Consider the following 11,242-nt stretch of genomic DNA (forward strand, 5'->3'; position numbering starts at 1 on the left):
TGGCACGATCTCAGCTCACCACAACCTCCGCCTCCCAGGTTTAAATGATTCTCCTGCCGCAGGCTCCCGAGTAGCTGGGACTACAGGCACCCGCCACCATACCCAGCTAATTTTTGTATTTTTATTAGAGACAGGGTTTCACCATGTTGGCCAGGATGGTCTCGATCTCTTGACTTTGTGATCCACCCGCCTCGGACTCCCAAAGTACTGGAATTACAGGTGTGAGCCACTGCACCCGGCCAGTGTTACTATTTTCTTAGTGCTTATATAGGTTTAGGTTATGTGCCTACATGCAGTATGGCATTCACCTAAGTCTAATGGTAACTAATTGTGTTTCAACTAGAAGATCAGAGGCAAAAAAGTTCTTGCTAAGTCTGATTAACGTGTGAGGGTCCCAATACCTTCAAGGCCTGTCTACTGTGGTACTGGAGTGATTATTTCTATCTTATCTCCTTTACAGCTTGGTGCGGAGAGCTGCCTTAGATTCTCCAATGAATCTATTCAAACAGCTGCCTCTGTTACCTTGACTTGTCTCAGATATCATCGACCCGAGACAGGTCCTGGCACTAGGAATGTAAGACTGTCTCTACTATTTTGACTTGCTCTAACAAGGGAAAAGCCCATAGCAAGCCTCCTACTGACCATGTGTTTCATTTCTAGCTTTGATGTTTGGGCACTGATTTCCCTAGGTTTAACTATTTGCTCAATGTTAAGGCAATGCTGTGGAAATTTATCTGTGTAACTGGGGTGCTATGCAGGCCTGTCTGTGTGACTGTCAGGGAGAATTGTGCCTGCCACAAACTGACCCTCAACCATTGGGTTTAGAAACTTGGAGGTCATTTGTGACTCTGACATGTGGTTTAAGTAGAGTGGTGGGGATGAGAGCCTGATTGAGGGAAATTCAAGAGTGAATGAGATGTGAGAAAGTGGAGGCAGTGAGAAGTTTTGTTAAGTGGAGAGAGAAGCGGAACACTGAGGGAGTGAGCTGGGTCAGGGGAGAGTTTTTAAATTTAAAAATGAATGCATTATTTTATACATGTAAAATTATAATTTATATGCACAAATATATATGTATTACAAAGCATAATTATGTGAACAGCAGGCAGCTTAAGAAGTAAAATCTTCCCAGCAGGGCGAGGTGGCTCACACCTGTAATCCCAGCACTTTGGGAGGCCCAGTTGGGTGGATCACCTAAGGTCAGGAGTTGGAGACCAGCCTGTCTAACATGGCGAAATCCTGTCTCTACTAAAACATTAGCCAGGTGTGGTGGTGCATGCCTATAATCCCAGCTACTTGGGAGGCTGAGGCAGGAGAATCGCTTGAACTTGGAGGTTGCAGTGAGCTGAGACTGTGCCACTACACTCCAGCCTGGGCGACAAAGCGAGACTCTATCTCAAAAAAAAAAAAAAAAAAAAAAAAGCAAAAAACAAGAAGTAAAATCTTCCCCAGTATAGTTGAGGCTCCCTGAATTTCCCTTTCCAGATTTCTTTTCTGCCAAAGGGTAAGCACTATTCTCTGAATATTGTGCTTTTACTACATAGGTGAGTAGCGAAAGAGTTTTTTTCTTTCTTTTCAGAGATGAAGTATATTATAGCATGTTTGTATAATGATGGGAGTGTTGCAGTAAAGAGGGGTAAACTGATTAAGCAAGAGAGAGAGATAGGGGATAATTTCAGAGTAACATCTCTGAGCAGGTGAGAGGGAACAGGATCCTGGGGTACAGATGAGGTGGCAGGTGGGAGCACAGCTTCTCTGCAGTAGAGTTGCATGTAGACTGGTGAATTTGGGATGGGACCGTGAGGAAGTTCCTTTCTGAAAGTTTCTGTTTTCTCACTGAAATAGGAAGAAAGGTCATCATCTTGTGAAGTTGTGGTCTCAGATTTGGGGAATATGAACCGAGTAGGGAAAGGCGAGCTGATATGCCACACTGAGGGCCCGCAGGAAGCAAGACCAGTCAGTATAACAGTGTGTTTCTCCCCAGCTGCTGAATGCAGGTGTGGAGCAGGCAGAGTGGGATTTGACCAGGGATAAAATGTGTCAGAGGAAGGGAGGCCAAGAGTGCAGGGTGAGGGCTGAGAGGCGATTACCGTGTTGAACCTTGGAATCTAAACTGGGTAATGAGGAAGTGAAAAATTGAGATCAAACAACAATAAAAAGTAATAGAGTCAGTGGATGGGAGGCCCAGAGCGGGTTGAAGAATTTTTGGGATAGGGGTACGGGGGAGCAACATGAAAAGACTGAGGATGAGATTTTAGAAGGGCAGCAGGTATTGGTGGCAACCAAGTTGAAGGTATGGCATGGGGAGAGAGGGAAGCAGGGAGAAATAAATCACTGCAAGAGAAGGGCAGGGTACTAGAGAATCTGTATGAACATTGAAAACATAAAAATAATAAAACGGGGCCAGGCACTGTAGCTCACGCCTATAATCCCAGCACTTTACGAGGCTGAAGCAGGTCGATTGTGTGAATTCAGGAGTTTGAGACCGGCCTGGGCAACATAGTGGGACCTCGTCTCTATTAAAAATCAAAGGCCAGAGGCCAGGCCCAGTGGCTCATGCCTGTAATTCCAGCACTTTGGGAGGCCGAGGCAGGTGGATCATGAGGTCAGGAGTTCGAGACCAGCCTGGCCAACGTGGTGAAACCCAATTTCTACTAAAAATACAAAAAATTAGCTGGGCATGGTGGCACACGCCTGTAATCCCAGCTACTAAGGAGGCTGAGGCAGGAGAATTGCTTGAACCTGGGAGGTTCAAGGTTGAACCTAGGTTGCAGTGAGCTGAGATGGCACCATTGCACTCCAGCTTGGGCAACAAGAGCAAAATTCCGTCTCAAAAAAAAAACAAAAACAAATAAACAAAAAAAACAGGCCAGGGCGGTGGCTCACACCTATAATCCCAGCACTTTGGGAGGCTGAGGCAGGCGGATCACCAGGTCAGGATATTGAGACCATCCTGGCTAACACGGTGAAACCCCGTCTCTACTAAAAATACAAAAACAAAATTAGCTGGGCGTGGTGGCGGGCGCTTGTAGTCCTAGCTACTTGGGAGGCTGAGGCCGGAGGTGGGAGAATGGCATGAACCCAGGAGGCAGAGCTTGCAGTCAGCCGAGATCGCACCACTGCACTCCAGCCTAGGCGACAGAGCAACGCTCTGTCTCAAAAAAAAAAAAAATTTATCTGGGCATGGTGGCAGGCACCTGTAATCCCAGCTGCTTGGAGGCTGAGGCAGAGAATTGCTTGAATCCAGGAGGCAGAGGTTGCAGTGAGCTGAGATTGTGCCACTGCACTCCAGTCTGGGTGACAGAGAGAAACACCGTCTCAAAAAAATACAAAATAAAAATCAAAAAAATTAGCCGGGAGGATCACTTGAGCCTGGGAGATCGAAGCTCAGTGAGCTATGATCTTGCCGCTGCACTCCAGCCTGGGTGACAGAGCGAGACCCTGCCTCAGAAGAAAAAAGAAAAAAAGAAAAAGAGGCTGGGCTCGATGGCTCACGCGTGTAATCCCAGCACTTTGGGAGGCCAAAGATCAGGAGTTCATAACCCGCCTGGCCAACGTGGTGAAACCATGTCTCTCCTCAAAATACAGAAATGAGCTGGGTGTGGTGGCGGGCGCCTGTAATCCTAGCTACTAAGGCTGAGGCAGGAGAATCAATTGAACCCAGGAGGCGGAGCTTGCAGTGAGCCGAGATTGCGCCACTGCACTCCAGCCTGGGCAACAAGAACAAAAATTCTGTCTCAAAAATAAATAAATAAATAAATAATAAAAATAAGAAAATGAAATGAGGTGGAAGTAGAGTGATCAGGTGCTGAATCTTCCATTGTTGAGGGGAATGATGACCCAGAATCTAATCATGGGGGAATGAGAGCATCCATACAGATGTTATAGGAAGGCAGAGCCTCTCCTAGAGGATGGAGTCTCTGTCAATAGAGCTGCCAGAGCCAAGGGTATCACCTGCAGAGGGAGGTGAGTCAGTAGGAAGAGGATCACACTGTAACATTTTATTTCCTCTTGAGGGAAGAGTTGGGTGAGGTTGAGAGATCTGAGATTAAGAAACAAACATTCCTAAGGAAAAGCAAAAGAAAGCTAAGTCATTTTTTATTCATCTCTCTCTCTGCCTAATTCCTTTCAATTCAATTGAGTTCAAAGATTGGTAGAAGAGGTTTTATCTGATGAGGATGGGAAAAACAGAGATAAGCCAGATTTGACTCCTGCCTTCAAGTAGCTCACAAGGTAAACTGTATAGGTCCAGATATCAGGTGGGAAGAGATGAGAAAATATGCAGATAACATGAATCTTAGATCTAGATACTTTTCTCCTAAAGAAAATTGCTTGGATTGAAGTCATTTTTTGGCCTTTCCACTCTCCCTGGGTGGTCCTTAAAGTGCCTGTAAACCTGTGATTCCCAACCTTGGCTGCCCTTTGGAATCACCTGGTCATGTCTTAAATACTGATGCCTGAGTTCCACCCCCAGAGATTCTTTTTTGTTTGTTTTTGAGATAGGATCTCACTCTGTTGCCCGGGCTAGACACAGTGGTGTGATCACTGCAGCCTCTGCCCCGCAGGCCCAAGCAATCCTCCTGCCTCACCCTCCCAAGTAGCTAAGACTACAGGCGAGCCATGGGACTTGGATAATTTTTTTTTTTTTTTTTTTTTGAGATCGAGTGCCTCTCTGTCACGCAGGCTGGAGTGCAGTGGTGCGATCTGGGCTCACTGCAACCTCTGCCTCATAGGTTCAAGTGATTCTCCTGCCTCAGCCTCCTGAATAGCTGGGATTACAGGCACATGCCACCACACCTGGCTGATTTTTGTAGTTTTAGTGGAGACAGGGTTTCACCATGTTGGCCAGGCTGGTCTTGAACGCCTGACCTCAGTTGATCCACTCACCTCAGCCTCCCAAAGTGCTGAGATTATACGTGTGAGCCACCGCGCCCGGCCTAGGCTAATTTTTAAACTTTTTTGTAGAGATGGGGTCTCACCATATTGTCCAGGCTAGTCTCGAACTCCTGGGCTCAAACGATCCTCCTGCCTCGACTTCCCAGAGTGCTGAGATTACAGGTGTGAGCCACTTGCACTGGGCCCAGAGATTCTGATTTAATTGTTTTAGGATGCGACATGGGCTTTCAGATATTTCAGTGCTGCCCAGTGGATTCTAATGTGTAACCTGGGGTAAGAACCATTGCTCCAAGGAATGCATGAAGCTCTGTTTGGAAACCCACTACTTTAATCTAGCCAAGAGGAAAGAGAGACGCCTTTTTGCTACAGTGAGGGATGAATTGATCCGGGCCTTGAAATATATTATAGATAAAATTTGACCAAGTAGACAGGCAGATGTGAGGAGGTGGAGAACATCATGAGCAAGAGCCTAGATGTGGTCTAAAGCCTCTGAAACTTGTGACAAGCTGCAAACAATTTGGTTTATAATAGGCAGAGTTTTGGGAAGGAGGTCTAAGATTTGGGAACAGCTGGGCAAATACCTGGAGGTGGGAATGATGAGTAATTCAGTATGGTTAGAAATTAGAATGAGCAGAGAAGCTGGACAATTTTAAATTATGGAAGCTGTTAAAGGCCAGATTAAAATTTTGTAAATAATTGAGTAGGCAATAGGGAACCCTGAAGGGCTTTTGAGCAGTGGAGTTACATAAGTGTGTTTAGGGAGGCTGATCTGACAATAGTGTGGAGGGAGACTTGAGGTAGGGAGAGGTAGGAAGTAGGGAGAACTGTTGGGAAAGCTGATGCAATAATCCTAACGAGGTAATTTTTCCAGCAAGGGCTGGGGAAAAATTACAGATTCAAAAGACATTGTGGTGGCAGAACTGACTGGGCTTGAGAGCACACCAAAAATAAGGCAGGAGGGAGAGGGAGGAGGCAGCAAATTTCCAGATAAGGAAGAGTGATTGGGAAAACGGTCTACTAAGAGAGACAGGGAAGCAGGTTTTCTGTGGCATTTCATCAGTTCGTTTTGGAATGTGTTGATTTTAGAGGACCAACAAGCATCGTCCATGTAGCTATGATCTGCAGGCACTGGAAAGAACGTCTGCATGTAAAATACAGGTTGGAAAAGCATTTGATCAGCTGAGTCGAGTGAATGAGCTTTTCAAAGGAAAGTCTCAGAGAAGGGAAAAAAATCAGAGATGGACACTTAGCTGAAGGGAGGAGAAAAAGCAGGGAGGGAAGGTAGAGGCGGAATGGTTAGAGGTCTGTGTGGAGGTGGGGTGAAGGGAGGTCATATGTTTCTGAACCTGGGTGTGTGGGGAATTCAGGGTCAAGGGACAAACGGGAGGGTTTAGAGAGGCAGAGTACTGTGAAAATGCCATTGATTTGGGATCTGGGTAATTGGTTGCCATTTGAGAGAGAGATTTCAAGAGAATAGGGTGTGGATGCATATTTCAGTAAGTCAAGAAATAGTGGATATGAAAAAGAGACATATACAGACATATCTCTGATAGCAATATTCCCGGCCCCCCCCCGCCCCCAGCTTTTTGGGATGGAATTTCACTCTTGTTGCCCAGACTGGAGTGCAATGGCGTAATCTCGGCTCACTGCAACCTCTGCCTCCCGAATTCAAACGATTCTCCTGCCTCAGCCTTCCAAGTAGCTGGGACTGCAGGCGCCCGTCACCACGCCCGGCTAATTTTTTATTTTTAGTAGAGACAGGGTTTCACCATGTTGGCCAGGCTGGTCTCGAACTCCTGACCTCAAGTGATCCACCTGCCTCGGCCTCCCAAAGTGCTGGGATTACAGGTGTTAGCCACCGCACCCAGCCACGAATTCTGTTTTTCAAGAAGTTTGGTAAGGTACACACATTAAATCCAAAACATCCAAGGGAGAACCCATGATATTCATGCCTCACCCTACCCTCCTCCCACATCTCCTATCACGTCTCCTATCTCAGTGCATAGCTAACCTTCTAGATTGTAAGCTCCATGAGGTCAGGGGTCACACCTGCTGTCTGGATGGACATCTCAATCAGCATCCAGCATGGAGTCTGCATGTTGCATACATGCATAAATTCAGGATAGGACCCTGTCCTGTGGGTGTACAACCAAAGACCCAAGCCCACTGCTGGCGCCATACCTTAATCACCACTCCCCTCACAAAAGAGGCCTCTTGGTTGATCTCAGGGTAGGAGAAGGCAACTAGTCCCAGGGAGACTTGAGAGGCCATTGACCTCCTCCCTGTGCTCCCACAGCAATCTGCTCTCTTTGCCTTTCCTATACCCCCTACAGTCCAGCATGTGGGGCTCTAATCCAAGTTGTCTGCCACCCTCCAGCCCACAGTCAGGAACAGCTTGGGCAGCTGGCATCTTTTCCTGGCCCCCATCACTCTATCCTTGACCATCTTCTTCACCATGGTCTGCCCTCTCTGTCATCTTGCCTTCCTGGAGTTCTGGGGATAGCAGGGAATGGAAAAGGGGTACTGGGGAAATAAAGCCTCACTGAGAAAATAAAGCCTTACTGAGAATGGACCCTAAGGTCTTCCCTGGTGGGTTCCCAGGGAGCTCCCCTCCATCCCCCATATTCATATGTCTCTCTGGCGATCTGGGAATCTGTCTCCCTCACGTTAGTCTCTGTCGGGTTTTCTTTTTTTTTCCCCTGGAAGAGGAGAGGAAGGGAAGTGAAAGGGGGAACCAAAAGCGGGGAGGGTCTTTGCGGGGCCGCAGTCTTTGGAATTGCGGGCAATAAATCAACTAAGTCTCTTTAATATTGTCTTTCAGAAGTTCACACACACTCACACACAGATCAGAACAAGGCGGGGGCCGCCGAGGGGAGCAGGGAGCGGGGACTTGGGAGGTCCCATAGCCTGGATTCCCTTCTGCCCGGCTGCCCAGGGGCTGGGATGGGTGGAAGGGAGTATTTACAGAGCGTTTACAGGCAGGTTTCTTATCCCAGGGAGAAGGATCCTACACCAGGAACTTCCCAAATGTCCTTAAAAAAAAAACAAAAGGAAAGGTTCTGGGATTAGCAAGAAAATAGGCAGAGACCTGGGTGGAGGGACGAAAATGTACTTGGAAAAAACCGGAGTGTGGGGGCGCTACTACCCCAGGGCTCGGTCCTTTTGCAGTAAGAAAGGGAGGAGTCTGTCCGTCTGTGAGCGAGGCCTGGAGCCACAAACCCAATCACTGGACTGAATCACCCCGCGGAGAAGAAAAGAAGGCGGAGCCTGCCGACCTGGAGGCGGGGTTTTGTCTGAGTTGGGGCGGAGCTTATAGAGGAGGCTGGGTTTTAGGGACAAAACCGAGGTTGCTCGGCTGGGGGCGCTACACTTTGAGGGTGAGGGGACCTGGAGCGACTGAGGGTCCGGCGTTTGGCCGGAATCCCGGAAAGCGGCGTCCCTGGGACTGTGGGTTTTGGAGGGGTTCCTGAGGAACTGGATTCGGAGCTTGCTCGCAAGGCGAGACGTTCCGTGGAGGCGGAGTTTACGATGTATCCAAGTCTGACGGCCCCAGAAGCAGGTGTGCAGGGCGCCCATTGGGTCCGCGGTATGACTGCAGAAAGAGCCTGGGAGGTCGAGGGGCGCAGAGTGGGGCCGGACCGGGGGCGTTTTTAGGGATCCCAGTAGTTCTCGTGGTGCTGCGCGGCGATGATGATGACTACGGTGAGGATGGTACAGAGCACCATAGCCGCGATGCCCACGGCCAGGGAGATGAAGGAGAAGTTCCGGGCCTCGCGTGAAGCGATCTCGGCCGACACCATGTCTCCGCGGGCCAAGGCCGTGCGCACCTACGGGGGAGGGTTGGGGGAAGGAGGTCAAAGAGCTGCAGCCTCGTTCGAACGTCTCAGCCTTTCTCTGAGATGGCCCCAGAACGCCCAGAACTCCCTGCCCCCGTCCCCAAACCGAGTATGCCCCTGCCCCTTACCTGCACTGCCTTGAAGATGGCAATGATGCCAGTAGGCCAGAAGCAACAGATGGTGGTCAGCACCGCGATGGGCATGTAGTCGTGTGGCGGGCGCCTCGGCTCCAGCAGGGCCAGCCCTGGGCCCTGGGGCGGCGGGGGGAGAGTGGAGGTCACGCCTGTCCCCCCTGGGGTCCCGCCTGCATATGGCTGTGGAAGGAAAGTTGGGGGTAAGGGGCATCACTCCGACCCTCTCCCAGCCTACCAGCGTTGGGCGGCTGGCAAAGTGGCTTTAAAAGCACAATTTTTCCTATGGCTTCTCAAAGCACCCACTACCCTTCCAGAACACCCATAAATTCCACCTAAGCCCCTCTCCTCCCTTCCTTGCTTCATTAATCACCATATTCTTGGGCTTTCTACATTCTCTCCCGCAAGGTATGGTCCCACTGGGGCTGTCCTGGCCTCACATCAGACCTTGTTTCTTCCCTCCAGACACCTACCAGGCGTCCCCTACCCACTTAGTCCCACGCTTCTCCCACATCCCTCTTGGTTCCCAGCTTCCATTTTACCCCCGCCAGGCGGTTTCCTACTTTCAGACCTCCTCTGAACCTCTAGGCTCCGATCCCCCTCCCAGGCCCTGACTTTGGGCCCCAGTAGACTCCTACTCCCGGATGTCTCCCTAGTTCCTCCTGTCTCAGGCTCCCTTCTTTTTAGGGCTTGTGCCGGGAACATTACCTATTTCCTGCCCTTGTTCCTCTATCCTACCAGCCCCCTGCGTACCCCCAATTTCAAGTCCTGCGCGCCCCCCTCTTTCCCATGTCCCTGTCTGCCCGGCACTCACCGTGCCCACCGGGTAGACCGGCACGTAAGCAGTGCAGGGCTGCAGCTGCAGGGGGTATCCGGGTGCTACGTAGCCCCCCAGCGGCAGCGTGCCCACAGTTCCCGCGTGCGTGGGCACCACGAAGCCAGGGGCCTGGGCAGTCTGGGCTGGCGCCGGCGGGGGCGGGGCGGCGGCAGCGGGCGGCGGCGGGGGAAGTGGGCCCTCGAAGCGAGTCTCCTGCAGGTAAGGGTCGGGTGGCATGCGGGGCAAGGTAGCGCAGCCGGGTGGGGGTGCCCCGGCAGCAGGGCCGGGAGGGGCGTGGTGGGGGGGTCTCGGCAGCGTGGCGGAGGAGGAGGGACCGCGCTGAGCGGTGGCCGCGGAAGATGCCAGGCCCCCTGCCCCTAAGCGCGGGAGGGTGGCGGTGCCAGACTGATGGTAGTGGTGGTGGTGGTGATGGTGCGAGGAAGGGGCTGCCTGTGGCGGTGGGGCTGGGGGTTCGGCTGGAGGCTGAGGGGCATTGTAGGGCGGTGGAGAAGTGTGAGGGACTGAGTCTGGGAGTCCTGGGGGAGGTGAGTGGAGGAGAGGATAAGGGGAAAGATGACACAGTGATGAGTTGAGAAGGGGTAAGGGGAAACACAGCCGGTCAGGGATGGAGAAAGATAATGGGAGATACACATAGAGAGAGACAGGTGAGAAACCATCTCTAATTTGAGGGGCAAGAGAGGGGCTGTATCTAGGCCATCTGCCCCCGCTCCTTCTTCCTTCCAATCTAGTTTTGAGGTCACAACTCTCGTCTGCTTCTTTTGTGTCTTTTTCATCACCATGCACCCAGCTCTCACCTGCAAGACCCAATCCCCTCTCCTTTGCTATAGCTGCCTTTGGGCTGGCCTATCCGAGCTAGTTCTGTGTGTGCGTATGTGTAGACATGCAACCCTGTGTTAATATGTGCTCAATTCAACAGTTGTATAAACACATGTGGGATGACATGTGTTCCCCTCTGCTATTCCTTCAGTGGGGGGAGGAGTGCCCCAACCTCTATGAGAATCTCAGGACCTCTTTTAGGAAGGATTAAGAAAAGCCCTCTGGATTTTGCTCCCTTGACAACCCCCATCTGGTCATGTCTCCATATTTCTTCACAGGATGTCTCCATGCCAGCCAGTGACTGTCCATCTGTCACTCCCAACGATGCCATCCCTGCAGAACCTGGCTGTACCTCCTTCACCCTCTCAACCTACCCCCCTGCCCATGTTGTTGGCAAGGGTCAGAGGCTGCGACTGGAAAGAGGAAAGGAAGAGAAAGGGGGAGACAGAAAGAGGAGGGGGACTGGGGGAGTGTTGAGAGCTGGAGAGAAGGGAAATGAAATAGAACTACAGCTAAGGAGGGTAAGGGAGGGGGTTGGGGCAAGGGGGAAGGAGAGTCTGGAGACAGTGGAGGGGGTGGGAGGTTTTGTTATTGTTTTTACCTGACTTTTCGGATGACATGCCTGCGGTCTCGCTGGGACAGGGTCCCTGCAGCCGGAGTGGGGGTCCCTGGCCGGTGCTGGAGTCTGGGTGCTGGATGGCGCAGCCGGCAGCAGCGCAGAGATGGAG

At 50.9% G+C, this 11,242-nt stretch overlaps 1 protein-coding gene across 1 annotated transcript in view; it reads right to left on the minus strand.

Annotated features, from left to right (window-relative positions):
* Positions 1-7,683: 7,683 nt before the first annotated feature.
* The window catches only part of PRRT1 (proline rich transmembrane protein 1), a 44,449-nt gene continuing 40,890 nt past the window's right edge, over positions 7,684-11,242 (minus strand). Inside the window, exons 2-5 of the mRNA XM_050788618.1 lie at positions 11,116-11,230; positions 9,675-10,213; positions 8,858-9,043; positions 7,684-8,720 (exon numbers count right to left, since the gene is read on the minus strand). Coding sequence (XP_050644575.1) covers positions 8,544-8,720; positions 8,858-9,043; positions 9,675-10,213; positions 11,116-11,134 — 921 coding nt within the window. The 5' untranslated portion in view covers positions 11,135-11,230 and the 3' untranslated portion in view covers positions 7,684-8,543. The remainder of the gene's footprint in view (positions 8,721-8,857; positions 9,044-9,674; positions 10,214-11,115; positions 11,231-11,242) is intronic.

Source organism: Macaca thibetana, chromosome 4 (genome assembly GCF_024542745.1).
Source record: "Macaca thibetana thibetana isolate TM-01 chromosome 4, ASM2454274v1, whole genome shotgun sequence".
NCBI classification, from domain to species: Eukaryota; Metazoa; Chordata; class Mammalia; order Primates; family Cercopithecidae; genus Macaca; species Macaca thibetana.